The 21118-nt window shown below is 47.6% G+C and overlaps 1 protein-coding gene across 1 annotated transcript in view; it reads right to left on the bottom strand.

Moving 5' to 3' along the window:
• Positions 1–21118, bottom strand: part of LOC132822427 (NCK-interacting protein with SH3 domain-like) — a 230825-nt gene that overhangs the window by 131794 nt on the left and 77913 nt on the right. The window contains exon 2 of the mRNA XM_060835805.1: positions 4889–5001. Within this exon, the coding sequence (XP_060691788.1) occupies positions 4889–5001 (113 nt within the window). The remainder of the gene's footprint in view (positions 1–4888; positions 5002–21118) is intronic.

Here is a 21118-nt window from a genome sequence, read left to right as displayed (position 1 = left end):
GCGTCTCTCTCACACACACACACTCGCGTCTCTCTCTCACAGACACACTCGCGTCTCTCCCTCACACACACACACTCGCGTCTCTCTCTCACACACACACACTCGCGTCTCTCTCTCACACACAAACACTCGCGTCTCTCTCTCACACACACACGCGTCTCTCTCTCACACACACTCGCGTCTCTCTCTCACACACACTCGCCTCTCTCTCTCGCGCGCGCACACTCGCCTCTCTCTCTCTCGCGCGCGCACACTCGCCTCTCTCTCTCTCGCGCGCGCACACTCGCCTCTCTCGCGCGCGCACACTCGCCTCTCTCGCGCGCGCACACTCGCCTCTCGCGCGCGCGCACACTCGCCTCTCGCGCGCGCGCACACTCGCCTCTCTCGCGCGCGCGCACACTCGCCTCTCTCGCGCGCGCACACTCGCCTCTCTCGCGCGCGCACACTCGCCTCTCTCGCGCGCGCACACTCGCGTCTCTCGCGCGCACACACTCGCGTCTCTCGCGCGCACACACTCGCGTCTCTCCCTCACACACACACACTCGCGGCTCTCTCTCACACACAAACACTCGCGGCTCTCTCTCACACACAAACACTCGCGGCTCTCTCTCACACACAAACACTCGCGGCTCTCTCTCACACACAAACACACGCGTCTCTCTCTCACTCACACACACTCGCGTCTCTCTCTCACTCACACACACTCGCGTCTCTCTCTCACACACACTCGCGTCTCTCTCTCACAGACACACTCGCGTCTCTCTCTCACACACTCGCGGCTCTCTCTCTCACACACTCGCGTCTCTCTCTCACTCACACACAAACACTCGCGTCTCTCTCTCACTCACACACACACACTCGCGTCTCTCTCTCACTCACACACACACACTCGCGTCTCTCTCTCTCACACACACTCGCGTCTCTCTCTCACACACACACTCGCGTCTCTCTCTCACACACACACACTCGCGTCTCTCTCTCACAGACACACTCGCGTCTCTCCCTCACACACACACACTCGCGTCTCTCCCTCACACACACACACTCGCGTCTCTCTCTCACACACACACACTCGCGTCTCTCTCTCACACACAAACACTCGCGTCTCTCTCACACACAAACACTCGCGTCTCTCTCACACACACACACAAACACTCGCGTCTCTCTCTCACACACACACGCGTCTCTCTCACACACACACTCGCGTCTCTCTCTCACACACACTCGCCTCTCTCTCTCGCGCGCGCACACTCGCCTCTCTCTCTCGCGCGCGCGCACACTCGCCTCTCTCTCTCTCTCGCGCGCGCGCGCACACTCGCCTCTCTCGCGCGCGCACACTCGCCTCTCTCGCGCGCGCACACTCGCCTCTCTCGCGCGCGCACACTCGCCTCTCTCGCGCGCGCACACTCGCGTCTCTCGCGCGCGCACACTCGCGTCTCTCGCGCGCGCACACTCGCGTCTCTCGCGCGCGCACACTCGCGTCTCTCGCGCGCGCACACTCGCGTCTCTCCCTCACACACACACACTCGCGTCTCTCCCTCACACACAAACACTCGCGGCTCTCTCTCACACACAAACACTCGCGGCTCTCTCTCACACACAAACACTCGCGGCTCTCTCTCACACACAAACACACGCGTCTCTCTCTCACTCACACACACTCGCGTCTCTCTCTCACACACACTCGCGTCTCTCTCTCACACACACACACACACTCGCGTCTCTCTCTCACACACACTCGCGTCTCTCTCTCACACACACACACAAACACACGTGTCTCTCTCTCACACACACACGCGTCTCTCTCTCTCACACACACTCGCGTCTCTCTCTCTCACACACACTCGCGTCTCTCTCTCTCACACACACTCGCGTCTCTCTCTCTCACACACACTCGCGTCTCTCTCTCTCACACACACTCGCCTCTCTCTCTCTCACACACACTCGCCTCTCTCTCTCTCACACACACTCGCCTCTCTCTCTCGCGCGCACACACTCGCCTCTCTCTCTCTCGCGCGCACACACTCGCCTCTCTCTCTCTCGCGCGCACACACTCGCCTCTCTCGCGCGCACACACTCGCCTCTCTCGCGCGCACACACTCGCCTCTCTCGCGCGCACACACTCGCCTCTCTCGCGCGCACACACTCGCGTCTCTCTCGCGCACACAATCGCGTCTCTCGCGCGCACACAATCGCGTCTCTCGCGCGCACACACTCGCGTCTCTCCCTCACACACACACACTCGCGTCTCTCTCTCACACACACACACTCGCGTCTCTCTCTCACACACACACACTCGCGTCTCTCTCTCTCACACACACTCGCGTCTCTCTCTCACACACACACTCGCGTCTCTCTCTCACACACACACACACACACTCGCCTCTCTCTCTCTCTCGCGCGCACTCACTCGCGTCTCTCTCACACACTCGCCCCTCTCGCGCGCACACACTCGCCTCTCTCTCTCACGCGCACTCACTCGCGTCTCGCGCACACACTCGCCCCTCGCGCGCGCGCGCACACACTCGCCCCTCGCGCGCGCGCGCACACACTCGCCCCTCGCGCGCGCGCGCACACACTCGCCCCTCGCGCGCGCGCGCACACACTCGCCCCTCGCGCGCGCGCGCACACACTCGCCCCTCGCGCGCGCGCGCACACACTCGCCTCTCGCGCGCGCGCACACACTCGCCTCTCTCGCGCGCGCACACACTCGCCTCTCTCGCGCGCGCACACACTCGCCTCCCTCGCGCGCGCACACACTCGCCTCCCTCGCGCGCGCACACACTCGCCTCTCTCGCGCGCGCACACACTCGCCTCTCTCGCGCGCGCACACACTCGCCTCTCTCGCGCGCACACACTCGCCTCTCTCGCGCGCACACACTCGCCTCTCTCGCGCGCACACACTCGCCTCTCTCGCGCGCACACACTCGCCTCTCTCGCGCGCACACACTCGCCTCTCTCGCGCGCACACACTCGCCTCTCTCGCGCGCACACACTCGCCTCTCTCGCGCGCACACACTCGCCTCTCTCGCGCACACACACTCGCCTCTCTCGCGCACACACACTCGCCTCTCTCGCGCACACACACTCGCCTCTCTCGCGCACACACACTCGCCTCTCTCGCGCACACACTCGCGTCTCTCTCTCACACACACTCGCGTCTCTCTCTCACACACACTCGCGTCTCTCTCTCTCACACACACACTCGCGTCTCTCTCTCTCACACACACACTCGCGTCTCTCTCTCTCACACACACACTCGCGTCTCTCTCTCTCACACACACACTCGCGTCTCTCTCTCTCACACACACACTCGCGTCTCTCTCTCACACACACTCGCGTCTCTCTCTCACACACACACACTCGCGTCTCTCTCACACACACACACTCGCGTCTCTCTCACACACACACACTCGCGTCTCTCTCTCACACACACACACTCGCGTCTCTCTCTCACACACACTCGCGTCTCTCTCTCACACACACTCGCGTCTCTCTCTCACACACACTCGCGTCTCTCTCTCACACACACTCGCGTCTCTCTCTCACACACACTCGCGTCTCTCTCTCACACACACTCGCGTCTCTCTCTCACACACACTCGCGTCTCACTCTCACACACACTCGCGTCTCTCTCTCTCACACACACACTCGCGTCTCTCTCTCTCACACACACACTCGCGTCTCTCTCTCTCACACACACACTCGCGTCTCTCTCACACACACACACTCGCGTCTCTCTCACACACACACACTCGCGTCTCTCTCACACACACACACTCGCGTCTCTCTCACACACACACACTCGCGTCTCTCTCACACACACACACTCGCGTCTCTCTCACACACACACACACTCGCGTCTCTCTCTCACACACACACACTCGCGTCTCTCTCTCACACACACTCGCGTCTCTCTCTCACACACACACACACTCGCGTCTCTCTCACACACACACACTCGCGTCTCTCTCACACACACACACTCGCGTCTCTCTCACACACACACACTCGCGTCTCTCTCACACACACACACTCGCGTCTCTCTCACACACACTCGCGTCTCTCTCTCACACACACTCGCGTCTCTCTCTCACACACACACACTCGCGTCTCTCTCTCACACACACACTCGCGTCTCTCTCACACACACACACTCGCGTCTCTCTCACACACACACACTCGCGTCTCTCTCACACACACACACACTCGCGTCTCTCTCTCACACACACACACTCGCGTCTCTCTCTCACACACACACACACACACTCGCGTCTCTCTCTCACACACACTCGCGTCTCTCTCTCACACACACTCGCGTCTCTCTCTCACACACACTCGCGTCTCTCTCTCACACACACACACACACTCGCGTCTCTCTCTCGCATCTCTCTCTCGCACACACTCGCGTCTCTCCCTCGCACACACTCGCGTCTCTCCCTCACACACACACACACACACTCGCGTCTCTCTCTCACACACACACACTCGCGTCTCTCTCTCTCTCACACACACTCGCGTCTCTCTCTCACACACACTCGCGTCTCTCTCTCACACACACACACTCGCGTCTCTCTCTCACACACACACACTTTTTTGTCTGTTTCTATCTCTCTCTCACACACACTTTTTTGTCTGTTTCTATCTCTCTCTCACACACACTTTTTTGTCTGTTTCTATCTCTCTCTCACACACACTTTTTTGTCTACCTCTATCTCTCTTTCTCACACACACACCCTTGTTTGTCTCTGTCTCACACGCCTTCTCTTCGTCTCTCTTTCACTCTCACACAGACTCACTCTGTTAGTGGCACACGGTGTCATTCTGTTAGTCTGTCTGTCTGTCTCTCTCTCTCTCTCTCTCACTGCTGCTCATGGCTGGGACTTACTGGAGAACCTCTCGCTGCTGCAGGTTGTACTTTCCACCCGTTTTGATTGCTGCGTTATGAATAGCTTCGATTGCTCGGTCAATCGACTGTAGAACCAGATCCTGTTGATTTAACTTGAAAACAACAGAAACAGGACTGAGTCTGTGTGGTGATCCTTAAGTGCAGCACAACTTTAATGAACAAACAAGTGTAATTGTACCAACATATTCTCACAAAGAAACAATGCCTCATCACACAGAACTGTACTGGGCCAGTGAGGTTACAGTTTCTATCGCAGCTACATATGACAATTCCATGTAAAATGATTATGTATTTCATGAAAACAAGAAACTAATTATTTCAATTGTAAAGCAGTCCTCAATGCAGTCCCATCCAGTCACCAACGCTGGTGGACTAACAGTGAGGAAGAGGGTCCAAAAACCTGCCTTCTCAATGTCATCTCAGCAAAAAAGACGAGGCAAAAACTTTTCCAACACTTTTGTATCCAACTCCTGAGTCCACCTCAGCAACTGCTTTCTGAAGACCCCACAACTTTAGCAGATTCATGTGTTTTGAGGAAATGCCTGAGCACCAGACACCATCATGGTCTCAGCTGGGATGCAGCGCCAGTACAGTTACAACACCAGCATCTGCCCGGCATCATGGAAATTCCCAGCTACGTACTGTTCATAGCAAAGAGGACAAATGCAATCAGGCCAAACACTGTCCCCTGAGATTACTCCAATGACTAAAGCAACGGAAGGCGCTCTCGACCTGCTATCAAGTAGATCTTACTTAGTTATCAACTGCTTATTGATGCTCAGCTGGGGATCTGCTCTCTCCTGACCTTGTTACAGCCTTGGTTCATGTACAGACAAAAGATCCAACACCAGGAGGTGCAGGAGCGTGAACCCCTCGACATCAAGGCACAATTCAATGGAATTGGGCAGCCGAGCACCGTTGAAAACCGAAGACAGTTGGGATTCGAGCAGACAATCAGCGCAATCACACCTAATTCAAAGGAAACCAATTGAGGGAGATCAGCCATCTCAGTCTTCCCCTCAGTCACCTTTGTTTGGTCAGAGAACAATTGCTGACAGTTTGCTGTGTTCACCTCTGACCTTAATTCTTCATATACTGAAGCAGTGACTCACATTCCCCAGTCTCCCATCAAACCGAGTATATGTGGTGTTTCAGTGCAGACAGCTGTCAAGCTGAACTGTCCAAGACTCACATTGTTCACATTCACTGGCTGTTTTTAGCTGACCCCTTGTGTCTTCACGTGTAGCAGAGGCTGAGAATCTCTGATGCATGGGATACACTGCACAGCAACAGGCCAAGATCTCATCTACTGAAGAGGAAAAGAGCATTGAGTGCATGGGATATGATGTCCGCTGAGTCACATATCCAAACATGAACTTACAATATCAAATTGTCATCCTTCTGCAGTTAAATTCCTGAAACCATTTTTGTAGGGAGCAACATGGGACAGAGGTCCCCCACGTATGGACCATGCTGAGGTAGGATATTGAATCGGTTCAGTGGAACACTGGCAGGAAGTATTGTTCGCTAAATCATATCCTACTCACTGACAGTCTGGATCAGCAAGGGCCAATCAACTCCCGCTCTCCTTAGCTCAAACACGGCCAGGAAAGCGGAATTCCAAAAGTGAGGTAAAGATGACTCCCCTTTGCATCAAGACCACATTGACCAAAGTGTGGCATCATGGAGTCCGAGCAAGTCTGGAGTTGATTGTAATTAAGGGAAAATCTCTGCTCGCTGGAGTCATAGTTGGCAAACAGGAAGATAGTCTTGGTTCCTGGAGGTCAGTCATCTCAGCTCCACGACGTCTCTGCAGGAGTTCCCCTGGATCGTGTCCAAGACCCATCAACGACATTCCGTCCCTCAGACGGTCAGAGTGGGGATGGTGACTGATGATTGCACAACGTTCGACATTACTCACAATGCCCCGGACACTGAAGCAGACCATACTCAAATGCAGCAAGACCTGAATAGTCTCAAGTTTGGGCTGACAAGTGGCAAGTACCATTCTCATGTGATGTACCTATTAGAGAAGGTGCAATAAATAAATTTGGAAGAAGATCTCAGCTATCTGTAAGAATAATAGGGTGGTTATGGTAGGGAATTTAAATTTTCCAAACATCGACTGGGACTGCCGTGGTGTTAACGGTTTAGATGGAGAGGAATTTGTTAAGTGTGTACAAGGCAATTTTCTGATTCAGTATGTGGATGTACCTACTAGAGAAGGTGCAAAACTTGACCTACTCTTGGGAAATAAGGCAGGGCAGGTGACTGAGGTGTCAGTGGGGGAGCACTTTGGGGCCAGCAACCATAATTCTATTAGATTTAAAATAGTGATGGAAAAGGGTAGACCAGATCTAAAAGTTGAAGTTCTAAATTGGAGGAAGGCTAATTTGGACGGTATTAAGCAAGAACTTTCAAATGATGATTGGGGGCAGATGTTCTCAGGTAAAGGGACGGCTGGAAAATGGGAAGCCTTCAGAAATGAGATAACAAGAATCCAGTATATTCCTGTCAGGGTGAAAGGTAAGGCTGGTAGGTATAGGGAATGCTGGATGACTAAAGAAATTGAGGGTTTAGTTAAGAAAAAAAATGAAGCATATGTCAGGTATAGACAGGATAGATCGAGTGAATCCTTAGAGTATACAGGCAGCAAGAGTATACTTAAAAGGGAAATCAGGAGGGCAAAACGGGGACATGAGATAGCTTTGACAGAGTGAAGGAGATTCCAAAAGCTTTTCACAAATGCATTAAGGGCAAAAGGGTAACTAGGGAGAGAATAGGGCCCCTCAAAGATCAGCAAGGCGGCCTTTGTGTGGAGCCACAGAAAATGGGGGAGATACTAAATGAATATTTTGCATCAGTATTTACTGTGGAAAAGGACATGGAAGATATAGATTGTAGGGAAATAGATAGTGACATCTTGAAAAATGTCAAGATTACAGAGGAGGAAGTGCTGGATGTTATGAAATGCATAAAGGTGGATAAATCCCAGGACCTGATCAGGGATATCCTGGAACTCAGTGGGACATGAGCGAAGTGATTGCTGGGCCTCTTGCTGAGATATTTGTATCATCGATAGTCGCAGGTGAGGTGCGGGAAGACTGGAGGTTGGCAAACGTAGTGCCGCTGTTTAAGAAGGGCGGTAAAGACAAACCAGGGAACTATAGACCGGTGAGCCTAGCATCGGTGGTGGGCAAGTTGTTGGAGGGAATCCTGAGGGACAGGATGGACATGTATTTGGAAAGGCAAGGACTGATTAGGGATAGTCAACATGGCTTTGTGCATGGGAAATCATGTCTCACAAACTTGATTGAGTTTTTTGAAGTAACAAAGATGATGAAGGCACAGCAGTAGATATGATCTGTATGGACTTCAGTAAGACATTCGACAAGGTTCCCCATGGGAAACTGATTAGCAAGGTTAGATCTCATGGAATACAGGGAGAACTAGCTATTTGGATACAGAACAAGCTCAAAGGTAGAAGACAGAGGGTGGTGGTGGAGGGTTGTTTTTCAGACTGGAGGCCTGTGACCAGTGGAGTGCCACAAGGATCGGTGCTGGGTCCAGGACTTTTCATCATTTACATAAATGATTTGGATGCGAGCATAAGAGGTACAGTTAGTAAGTTTGCAGATGACACCAAAATTAGATAGTGAAGAGGGTTACCTCCGATTACGACGAGATCTGGACCAGATGGGCCAATGGACTAAGTAGTGGCAGATGGAGTTTAATTCAGATAAATGCGAGGTGTTGCATTTTGGGAAAGCAAATCTTAGCAGAACTTATACACTTAACGATAAGGTACTGGGGAGTGTTGCTGAACAAAGAGACCTTGGAGTGTAGGTACATAGCTCCTTGAAAGTGGAGTTGCAAGTAGATAGGATAGTAAAGGCGGCGTTTGGTCAGAGTCCTGAGTACAGGAGTTGAGAGGTCATGTTGCACCTGTTCAGGACATTGTACAGGCCTATTCCAATAGGCCACTGTTGGAATATTGCGTGCAATTCTGGTCTCCTTCCTGTTAGAAAGATGTGAAACTTGAAAAGGTTCAGAAAAGATTTACAAGGATGTTGCCATGGTTGGAGGATTGGAGTTATAGGGAGAGGCTTAACAGACTGGGGCTGTTTTCCCTGGAGCGTTGGAGGCTGAGGGGTGACCTTATAGAGGTTTACAAAATTATGAGGGGCATGGATAGAATAAATAGACAAAGTCTTTTCCCTGGGGCCGGGGAGTCCAGAACTAGAGGGCATAGGTTTAGGGTGAGAGGGGAAAGATATAAAAGAGACCTAAGGGGCAACTTTTTCACACAGAGGTGGTATGTGTATGGAATGAGCTGCCAGAGGAAGTGGTGGAGGCTGGTACAATTGCAGCATTTAAGGAGGCATTTGGATGGGCATATGAACAGGAAGGGTTTGGAGCTGGCAGGTGGGATTAGATTGGGTTGGGATATCTGGTCAGCATGGACGGGTCAGACGGAAGGATCTGCTTCCATGCTATACATCTCTATGACTCCATAAAAAGAGACCTTGGAGTGCAGGTTCATAGCTCCTTGAAAGTGGAGTCGTAGGTAGATAGGATAGTGAAGGCGGCTTTTGGTATGCTTTCCTTTATTGGTCAGAGTATTGAGTACAGGAGTTGGGAGGTCATATTGCGGCTGTACAGGACATTGGTTAGGCCACTGTTGGAATATTGTGTGCAATTCTGGTCTCCTTCCTATCGGAAAGATGTTGTGAAACTTGAAAAGGGTCAGAAAAGATTTACAAGGATGTTGCCAGGGTTGGAAGATTTGAGCTATTGGGAGAGTTGTGAATAGGCTGGGGCTGTTTTCCCTGGAGCATCGGAGGCTGAGGGGTGACCTTATAGAGATTTATAAAATCATGAGGGACATGGATAGGATAAATAGGCAAAGTCTTTTCCCTAGGGAGGGGAGGCCAGAACTAGAGGGCATAGGTTTAGGGTGAGAGAGGAAAGATATAAAAGAATCCTAAGGGGCAACTTTTTCACGCAGAGGGTGGTACGTGTATGTAATGAGCTGCCAGAGGAAGTGGTGGAGACTAGTACAATTGCAACATTTAAGAGCCATCTGGATGGGTATATGAATAGGAAGGGTTTGGAGGGATATGGGCCGGGTGCTGGCAGGTGGGACTAGATCAGGTTGGACCGAAGGGTCTGTTTCTGTGCTGTACGTCTCTATGACTCGATGACACAAGTGCCATAGAATGATCATCTTCATATAGAGAGAATCTAACCATCACTCCTTCTATTCAATACCATTACGATCACTGAATCCTCCACTGTCAACATCTGGGAATGAACAATCAACCAGAAACTGAACCAGTCATATAAATACAATAGTTACATGAGTAGGTCAGAGGTTAGGAATCATACGGTAAGTAACTCTCCCCCTTAATCTCCAAAGTCCAGAATCTACAAGTCATGAGTCAGGAGTGTGATGGAATGCTCTCCACTTGCCTGGATGAGTGCAGCTCGAATAACATGCAAAAAGCTTGTGCTCTCCAGGACAAAGCAGCCCGCTTGTTCGGCACCACATCCACTCCCTCCACCACCGATGCTCAGTCGCAGCATTGCGTACTACATACCAGATATTTTGCCAAAATTCCCCAAAGATCCTCAGACAGCACCTTCCATTTATCCTCAGACACGACTACTTCCATTTATAAGAAGGGCAGCAGATACATGGGAACACCACCCCATGCAAGTTTGCTTCCAACCCATCCTGAATTGGAAATATATCACTGTTCCTTCACAGATCAAAATCCTGGAATTTCCTCCCTAACGGCATTATGGGTCAACCTACAGAATGTGGACTGCAATGGTTCAACAAAGCAGCTCACCACTACCTTCTCAAGGGCACCTAGGGACGGGCAATAAATATTGGCCCAGCCATCGATGCCCATGACCCATGAATGAATTAAAAGAAGAGTTGAAAGTTAATGGAGGACGTGAGAAAGTACAGTGGAGACTTTCAGGTCAGCCATGCTGTTATTGAATCATAGAGCTATCCCACGGGGCCAAATGGCCTACACCTGTTTCTAAGTTATTGTGGTGCAGTTCAATAGTTACTCAATAGACATGACAGCCAGTGTCCTTAGGGAAGGCCATGTGTACTCTTTGCAGGTGACAGTTCTGAAATTGATGACAATGTCAGCTTTACTTTCTAAACCCTCTGGACACATATAGCTTCTTCCCTAACCGGTCTGGTTGCTGTTGGTGGGATGGTCTTTCATCCTCCACACTGTGACAAATGGGAGTGGTCAGTTGCGAGTGTGTTTGGGGTCAGGGGTGAGATAAGCATGCGTTCTGTGTGTCTTGCTCCCAACATACTCCTGCCTTTGTTGCTGTGATTTTTGATTGTCCTACTGTGCTGGCTCCTATCATTCATGTCTTTGTCAGGACATTGGTTAGGCCACTGTTGGAATATTGCGTGCAATTCTGGTCTCCTTACCATCAGAAAGTTGTTGTGAAACTTGAAAGGGTTCAGAAAAGATTTACAAGGATGTTGCCAGGGTTGGAGGATTTGAGCCACGGCGAGAGGGTGGGGCTGTTTTCCCTGAAGCATCGGAGGCTGAGGGGTGACCTTGTAGAGGTTTATAAAATCATGAGGGGCATGGATAGGATAAATAGACAAAGTCTCTTCCCTGGGATGGGGGAGGCCAGAACTAGAGGGCATAGGTTTAGGGTGAGAGGGGAAAAATATAAAAGAGACCTAAGGGGCAACTTTTTCACGCAGAGGGTGGTACGTGTATGGAATGAGCTGCCAGAGGAAGTGGTGGAGGTTGGTACAATTGCAGCATTTGGATGGGTATATGAACAGGAAGGGTTTGGAGGGATACGGGTCATGTGCTGGCAGGTGGGACTGGATTGGGTTGGGATATCTGGTCGGCATGTACGGGTTGGACTGAAGGGTCTGTTTCTGTGGTGTACATCCCTGTGACTATGACTCAGCACAGGGCTGGTGGTAGCAGTTGAGTCCTGAGCTCTGGGTCATCAGGCACAGGTTCAAGTCCCACCCGTTCAACAGGTTTGACATAGCATGGCTGAATACGTTGATTTGTAAAATGCCTGTTTGGTTCCATTTTATTCTGGTTAGTCCTTACAAAGACGATAGGAAATTCTGTTAGCAGACCAGATCTTTAAGAATCTGTTATTTCAGGTACAGGTCAGCTGAATTCCAACAAGGGTGAAAGGTGACGGAATCATTGAGGGAGATTGAGAATGTGATTTTTTTCTCAAGGAAAGGTTGTGCATGATGAATGCTTCACACGTGAAACGGGTCAAAATGAAATAGATTAACAGAGAAAAGGAAAATAAAATGGACAGAAGAGAATCCAAGAATAGAATGAGAGTCAACACAAAAAGGAATCTAAAATTCTCCTCCTTGCCTGTAAACAGTAAGCATAGAATATTGCTATTTGGGACAAAGAGCTGACACGGAAGACTCAAAGCAAAGTTCGAATACACATTTTTTTGTTACTCTTTCAGAGGATGTGGGCATTGTTGGCCCAAGCCAGCATTTGATGCCCATCCCTAACTGCCCTGAGGGCAGTTAAGAGTCCACCACTTTGCTGTGGGATCTGGAGTCACCTGTCGGCCAGACGAGGAAAGGGTGGCAGATTTCTTTCCCTGATGGACATTAGTGAACCAGATGGGTTTTTCCAACGATTGATTATGGTTTCACTGTCGTCATCAGTAGATTTTTAATTCGAGATTCTTTATCGAATTCAGATTTCACCATATGTTATGATAGGATTTGAAGTCAGGTCTCCAGAATATTAGCTGAGTTTCTGAATTAATGGTCGAGTGAAAACACTAGGCTATTGTCTCCCGAATTATTTGTACTCACAGCCCACAGAACATTACACGCAGTTCAGCCCTCGATGTTACGTTGACCTGTGGAACTAATCTGAACCCTATCTATCCTATACTAATCCATTGTCATCCATATGCCTATCCAATGACCACTTAAATGCCCTTAAAGTTGGTGAGTCCACTACTGTTGAAGACAGTGTGTTCCACGCCCCTACTACTGAGTAAAGAAACTACCTCTGACATCTGTCCTATATCTATCACCCCTCAATTTAAACCTATGTCCCCTCGTGCTAGCCATCACCATCCAAGGAAAAAGGCTCTCACTGTCCACCCTATCTAACCCTCTGATTATCTTATATGTCTCTATTAAGTCACCTCTCAACCATCTTCTCTCCAATGAAAACAGCCTCAGCCTTTCCTCATGAGACTTTCTCTCCATACCAGGCAACATCCTTGTAAATCTCCTCTGCACCCTTTCCAAAGCTTCCATATCCTTCCTATAATGTGGTGACTAGAACTGTACACAATATTCCAAGTGTGGTCGCACTCATTATAATACTCAAATACTCACTAAATATTAATGAGTATTTTGCAATGTGAAGAGGAATCTGACAAAATACTGGGAGAAGCAGAGATAGCGGAGACGATCGAAGAGAAAATTGATTGGTGGGATGTAGTAGAAAGATATGTATAGAGACTTCACAAGTCAACTTAGATGGTTGACATCCCAAGTGGCTCAGGGATGTCGGAGGAGAGACAACAGAAGGGTTTGTGATTATCTCCCTGAAATATGGGGGAAGGTGCCAGAAGATTAGAGAAAGACAAAAACGTGACACCTTCACTCAAGGAGGGGTGTGAGGAACTACAGGCGAATTAGCTAACCATCAGTAGTGGGTAAGATTATGGAAGTAATAAATAACTAGTGGGGGAAAAGAATAATTAACAGGCACTCAGGCAGGTTTGAGTGAATTAAGAGGAACCACCATGGATTTGTAAGAGACATATTAAGCCTATACGGATTTTAAGAAAACATTTGACAAACATCACAAAGGCTAGTTACAAAATTGAAGCTACTCTATAAGGGAGTCAGACTGGATTTAAAAAATTGGCTTAACAACAGAAGTGGTTGTTTCTCAGACTAAGGATGGTAGAAAGTAGGGTCTTCTTAACTTCACAGTTGTCTTAGATATTGAAGTAGACTAACATTCTTAATTTGCTGATGACACCAAACCTGAAGGAAGATAAGTAGTGAGGTTGGTACCGACCAACTGCAAGAGGGCAGAAACAAGTAGGCGTTGTGTCTCCAAATGGTTTTAGCAGTTGAGGGAGAACGCTTGCTATGAGCTTGCCCTTTCTCCATCCAAGGCTAAGTCCAGTTCGCCAAGTGCTGGGGTCTCCATTTTTGCAAGCAGGGGTTTCAAATAGTGACATTGATTCCTACAACAGCCCTTTCAGATGACCACATTAGCAGGCTCTGAGTAACCTCTGCCGGACCAACAGCTATGCTGTCTTTCTTTGTTTCTCCCACAGAGTACCATTTGGGCAAAGTTATCGTGTTCAGCTCTGTAATTTATATACTTGCACGTGGGATTGGAAAGTGTGCACATGCACGCAGGTCACAGAAATCAGTACGCACTTTCACGCTTTGATCAAAACTAACCCCTGACTTAACAAGTAAAAAAACTGACTGGTTCTTTGTAATCACACACATTGACAGTTAAGTACATGCTGAACTTGTAAGTGTACCTTTTAAAATTCAAAAACAAACAATGAGTAGGAAAAGATGAGAGTATCCTGAACAAATCTCCTCATCTTGTAACAACCTGGATATAGCTGTAATCAACAAACAGCTTTGAGTACTGCATCCAGTTCTGGCCACCATACTGGAGGAAAAGCCTTGACAGGGTGCAGAGGAGATTTATCAGGATAGTTTCAGAGAAGAAGCACTTTCGGTCTGACGTAAGGTTGGGGGACATAAGGTCATTCGCCTTGAAGAGGAGATTCGAGGACAGATTTGATCAAGATTTTTAAAAATTCATCAGTGGCTAGGTCAGCAATCATTGTCCATCCTCAACTGCCCAGAGGGCAATTAAGAGTCAGCCACATTGCTGTAGATCTGGAGTCACATGTAGGCCAGATTAGACAAAGAGGGCAGATTTCCTTTGCTAAGGGACACTAGTGAACCAGACGGGACTTTTCCTGACACTGGTTTCACGATCATCATTCGTCTCCAGACATTTTATTGAATTCCAATTCTACCATCTGCCATGGCGGATTTGAATGTAGATCTCCAGAACATTACCTGGGTCTCTGGATCAACAGTCTAGAAATAATACCACACTAAGGCTCACTCAATCTGAAATGTCAACTGATTTCTCTCCACAGATGCTGCCAGCTTTTCCAGCAATTGGTGCTTTTGTTTCTGATAATACAAGGCCATGACAGATCTGTCTGAGACAGATACATTGAAAGATAGTAAATAGGAAGAGTAAGCCAGTCTGCCCTTTGAGCCTGCTCCCCATTCAATTTGATCATGGTTGACTAATCTAGTTTCTCATCTACTTTGACTCCTTTAGATGACATCAAACTCCTTTTCAAAATCATACTTTTTTTTAACCTCAACTGCTTTCTCTGATAGTGAATTGCACAGACTCACCAATCTCCGCATGAAGAGATTTCTCACCTCAGTCATGAAAGGGTGACCCAATATCCTGAAACCATGACTGCTGCTCTGGACTCCCTAGTCACTGACAACATCCTTCCTGCGTTTACCCTGTATAGTCCTGTTATAACTTTCAAGATTTTTATGAGACCTCACCTCATTCGTCTGGAATCCAGGAAACATAATCCTAACCAACACAACCTCTCACACATCATTCCCACCATGCCAGGAATTAGTCTGGTAAATCTTCATTGCCCTCCCTCAATAGCCAAGTTTGCAGATGACACTAAGTTTGGTAGAGTAGCAGATAGTGAAGGGGACTGTCAGAGAATACAACGGGATACAGATAGATTGGAGAGCTGGGCAGATGAAATTCAATCTGAGCAAATGCAAGGTGATGCATTTTGTAAGATCCAATTCAAGAGTGAACTTATACAGTAAATGGAAAAGTCCTGGGGAAAACGGATGTTCAGTGAAATCTAGGTGTTCAGGTCCATTGTTCCCTGAAGGTGGCAATGCAGGTTAATAGAGTGGTCAAGAAGGCATAGGGCATGCTTTCCTTCATCAGACTGGTTATTGGTACAAGAGTTGGCAGGTCTTGTTACAGTTGTATAGGACTTTGGTTCGGCCACATTTGGAATATTGCGTATAGTTCTGGTCGCCACATTACCAAAAGGATGTGAATGCTTTGGAGTGGGTGCAGAGGAGGTTCACCAGGATATTGCCTGGTAAGGAGGGTGCCAGCTATGAAGAGAAGTTGAGTAGATTAGGATTATTTTCATTAGAAGGATGGAGGTTGAGGGGGAACCTGATGGAGATCTATAAAATCATGAGAGGTACAGACAGGGTAGATAGCAAGAAACCTTTTCTCAGAGTGGGTGACTCAATTACTAGGGATCACGAGTTCAAGATGAGAGGGGGAAGGTTTAGGGAAGATATGCATGGAAAGTTCTTTACTCAGAGGGAGTGGGTGCCTGGAACACATTGCCAGCGGAGGTGATAGAGGTGGGCACGATAACATCATTTAAGATGTATCTAGACAGATACATGAATGGGCAGGGAGCAGAGGGATACAGGTCCTGGGAAAATAGGTGACAGGTTTAGATCGAGGATCTGGATAGGCGCAGGCTTGGAGGACCAAAGTGCCTGTTCCTGGGCTGTAATTTTCTTTGTTTTTCATTATCCTTCCTCAGATAAGGAGGTCAAAATTGTTTTTACAATTACAGCAAAATATACCTGCTCCTGTACTCAAATCCTCTCATTATTAAGGAGAACATATTATTTGCCTTCTTCACTGCCTGCTGCACAAGGATACCCGGCCCCCACACACATTCCCCTCTTAATTGATATCCAGACAATTATCGATCTTCCTGTTTTGCTCCCAAAGGGGATTAACACATTTATTTCCGGTAAACCATGGTCGAGCGAGGGAGCCATGGTTTACCAAAAAAGTTGAATTGCGTCAAGAGGAAGAAGGCGACTTATACAAGGATGAGACATGAAGGCTCAGTTAGGCTTAGCCAGGAAGGACCTAAACAGAGAGCTAAAAAGAGCCAGGAGGGGACATGTGAAAGCGCTGGCCGGTCAGATCAAGGAAAACCCGAAAGCTTTCCATAGGAATGTCAGGAATAAAAGAATAACTCGAGAAAGATTTTGGCCAATCAAGAACTGTAGTGGGAAGTGGTGCATAGAGTCCGAGGAGATGGGAGATGCACTAAATCAATTTTTTTTTGCCATATTCACACTGGAAAAAGACAATGTTGTCAAGGAGAATACTGAGATGCAGGCTACGAGATGAGATGGAATTGAATCCAAAAGGAGGAAGTGTTAGCAATTCTGGTCAGTGTGAAAATAGTCCCCTGGGCTGGATGGGATTTATCCTAGGATTCTCTGGGAAGCCAGGTAGGAGATTGCAGAGCTTTTGGTTTTGATCTTTATGTTGTCATTGTCTATAGGAATAGTGACAGAATACTGGAGGATAGCAAATGTTGAAGAGCCTTACTTCAGTTGTGGGTGGAGTGTTGGAAAGAGCTATTAGAGATAGGAAGGAATCTAGAAAGGAATAAGTTGATTAGGGATAGTCAACACAATTTTGTGGAGGGTAGGTCATGCCACACAAACCTTGAGTTCTTTGAGAAGGTGACTAAACAGATGGATGCCGGTAAAACAATTGATGTGGTGTATATGTATTTCAGTAAGGCATTTGATAAGGTTCCCCACAATATGCTATTGCAGAAAATACAGAGGTATGGGATTGAGGGTGATTTAGCGGTTTGGATTAGAAATTGGTGAGTTGAAAGACAACAAGGGGTGGTGATTGATGGGAAATATTCATCCTGGCCTTCAGTTGCCAGTGGTGTACAGCAAGGATGTGTTTTGGATCCACTCTTGTTTGTCATTTTTATCAAAGACCTGGATGAAAGTGTAGAAGGATGGGTTAGTAAATTTGCAGATGACATTAAGGGTCGGTGGAGTTGTGGGTAGTGCTGAAGGATGTTGTAGGTTATAGAGGGACATAGATAAGCTGCACAGCTGGACTGAGAGGTGGAAAATGGAGTTGAACGCGGAAAAGTGTGAGGAGCAACCGGAATACAGAGTACTGGGCTAATGGTAAGATTCTTGATAGTGTAGATGAACAGAGAGATCTCGGCGTCCACAGGCAGAGATCCCTGAAAGTTGCCACCAGGTTGATAGGGTGATTAAAAATGCATACGGAGAATTGGCTTTTATAAGTAGAGGGATTGAATGCAGTAGCAGGCAGACATGGGGAGAATGTGCAAAATCATTCACTCATGGGGCGTGGGAACCAGTGATTCCCACGTCCCATGAGTGAATGATTTTTTTAAAAATGTAGGACTTTGACACATTGTGACACACGCACGACAGTTATAGTGGCAGGGTTACGGGTTCAATTCCACATTCTCCCCATGTCTGCGTGGGTTTCCCCCGAGTGCTCTGATTTCCTCCCACAGTCTAAAGATGCACAGGTTACATAGATTGGCCCATAGCACCTACGGACGTGCAGGCTAAGTGGATTAGCTATGGGGAAATTCCTGATGTCGATTTTCCTGCTCCTCGATGCTGCCTGACCTGCTGTGAATTTCCAGCACTACTCTAATCTCCAGCATCTGCAGTCTTCACTTTCACCTAGCTATGGGAAATGCAAGGTTACAGGGATGCTCTTCGGAGGGTTGGTGTGGACTCGATGGGCTGAACAGCCTGCTATTGCACTGTAGGGATTTTATGATTGTCAATAGCCTTCCAGAAATTAAAATCCACTGGCACCCTTTGATCAGCTCTACTAGTTACATCCTCAACCAAGGCCAGTACATTTGTCAAACACGTTTTCCCTTTCAATAAATCTGTGCCGACTCCCTCTGATCCTGCAGTTGGGTTCCCAAGTGCTCAACTATTCCATCTTTTATAATGGGCTCGAACATTTTTCCCACTACTGACATCAAGCTGACTAATCTATAATTCCTGGCTTTATCTCTACTTGCTTTTTTAAAACCATCGAGGTTACATTAGCTCCCTCCAAACTATCAGAATTGTTCCAGAGTCTATAGGATCTTAGGAGAAAGTGAGGATTGCGGATGCTGGAGAGTCCGAGTTGAAAAGTGTGGTGCTGGAAAAGCACAGCAGGTCAGGCAGCATCCGAGGAACAAGAGATTCAATGCTTTGGGCCTGAAACATTGATTCTCCTGCTCCTCGGATGCTGCCTGACCTGCTGTGCTTTTCCAGCACCACACTTATTGATTCTATAGAATTTTAGATGACCACCAATGCATCCACAATTAAAAGGGCTACTTCTTTAAGTGCTCTGGCTAATAAGGGAAAACAGAGTTCTTAAATGAGGGGATCAATGGTTACTGGGTGAAAGCAGGGGAGAGGGGTTAACAAATCTAACAGCCATGATTGAATGGCCTAATTCTGTTCCTATATCTTATGGTCTGGCATGTAGATTCTCAAATTCTGGTGATTTATCTGCCTTCAATTCCATCAACTTCTCCAATATCATTTCCGCGTTAACAGTAATTTGATTTAATTCTTTCCGCTCCCTAAACCCCGTATTTCCCATTATCTGTTATGTTACTTGTGTCACCCTTTGTGAGCACAGAACCGAAGCATGTACTTAGTTGATCAACCAGTTCCTCCCCTCGCCACTCCAATGAATTCCTGTGTTTCTGACTGTAAGGGACATACATTTGTCTTCACCAACCTTTATCTCTTCACATATCTTTATAAACTTTTACAGGCAGCTTGTATGTTCCATACAAATTAACACTCATTCTATTTTCCTTTTCTTAATCAATTCTTTTGTACTCCCTTGCTGAAACCTAAATTGCTTCCATTCTTCACGGCTTTTATTTTCTGGCCAGTTTGTATATGTCTTCCTTGGATTTAATACACACACTATTTTCCCTTGGAAGCCAAGTTCAGCCACCTTGTCTGCTTGACTTTTGCAGGAATGAACAATTGTTGCAGTTCATCCATATTTGCCATTGCCTTTCCAATATCATCCTTTTAAGTAACATTCCCTAATTTATGAAAGCCACCTCGCATTTCATACCATTGTAGTTTCCTCTGATCAGATTCAGGATCCGAATCTAAGAATCAACTCCGTCACTCTCCACCTTGATGAGAAATTCTACCACGTTATGGTCACTACTCCCAAGAAATCCCAAACAACTGGATTCCGAATGATTCCTTTCTCATTACACAATACCCAGTCTAGGGTGGCCTGTTCTCAAGTTGGTTCCAGAAAATCATTCAGATCCACTTCAGGAAGTCCTCGCCTATGGTATTGTTACTAATTTGATAGAGAAGGAAAACCTGTTCTCATTCATTGATGTTAGAAGGACTGGGGACACAATTTTAAAACTTCAGCCAAGAGTGCGTATGTAATTGTGTGTGCGGGCATGGTTGTGTGCGGAATGAACTGCCAGAGAAAGTGGTGGATACAGATACACTTACAATGTTTAAAAGCTATTTGGGTAAGTACGTTATTAGGAAAGGTCAGAGGGATAAGGACCAAATGTTAGTAGGTGGGACTAGTTTAATCTAGGGAACATGGTTGGAGCGGACTTGTTGGACCAAAGGGTCTGTTTCCATGATCTATGACTATCTAGGGAACAAGCTAGCAATCCTTCTCTTAACAGTCTCCAATGCAAAAATGCCCCTCCCTAAATAATGAGAACAGAACAGAACTGTACAACACTACACATACATTCCTTTCTGTGTAGTCTCTCAAAGTCCTGTTCAGTTTTAGCACAACCTCAATCCCAATCATTTATCCTGAGAAAGGCCGAACTGTTGGCTCTAACTCAATATTAGCTTTCTGATTTAGGAGGGCACTCCAATCCCTCTCCTGCAGCATCCTGCAGTAGTCAAATAATATTTAACTTTTCTATTCTTCCCTGCAAATTGGATAATCTCAGGTTATACTCCATCTGTGAATGTTTGCTCTTTCATTTAACCTATCAAACTCCCTATGTAGTCTCTTTGAACACTCCTTCCAACTTGTTTTCCTAATTATGTTCATATCTTCAGCACATTTGGTTACAATACACGATCTCCAACTATTTTCAACTGGAATAAATGATCTGGATGAAGACCCAACACTGATCCCTGTAGCCGTCCTGTAGTTACAGTGTTGAGAAAGTGGATGTATCTGCTGCCCTTGCCCTTCGAGATGGTAGTGGTTGTGGACTTTGAAG

This window comes from Hemiscyllium ocellatum, chromosome 14 (assembly GCF_020745735.1).
Source record: "Hemiscyllium ocellatum isolate sHemOce1 chromosome 14, sHemOce1.pat.X.cur, whole genome shotgun sequence".
NCBI classification, from domain to species: Eukaryota; Metazoa; Chordata; class Chondrichthyes; order Orectolobiformes; family Hemiscylliidae; genus Hemiscyllium; species Hemiscyllium ocellatum.
Note: the sequence above shows the minus strand (reverse complement) of the source record. Positions and strands in the feature narration are given on the sequence as shown.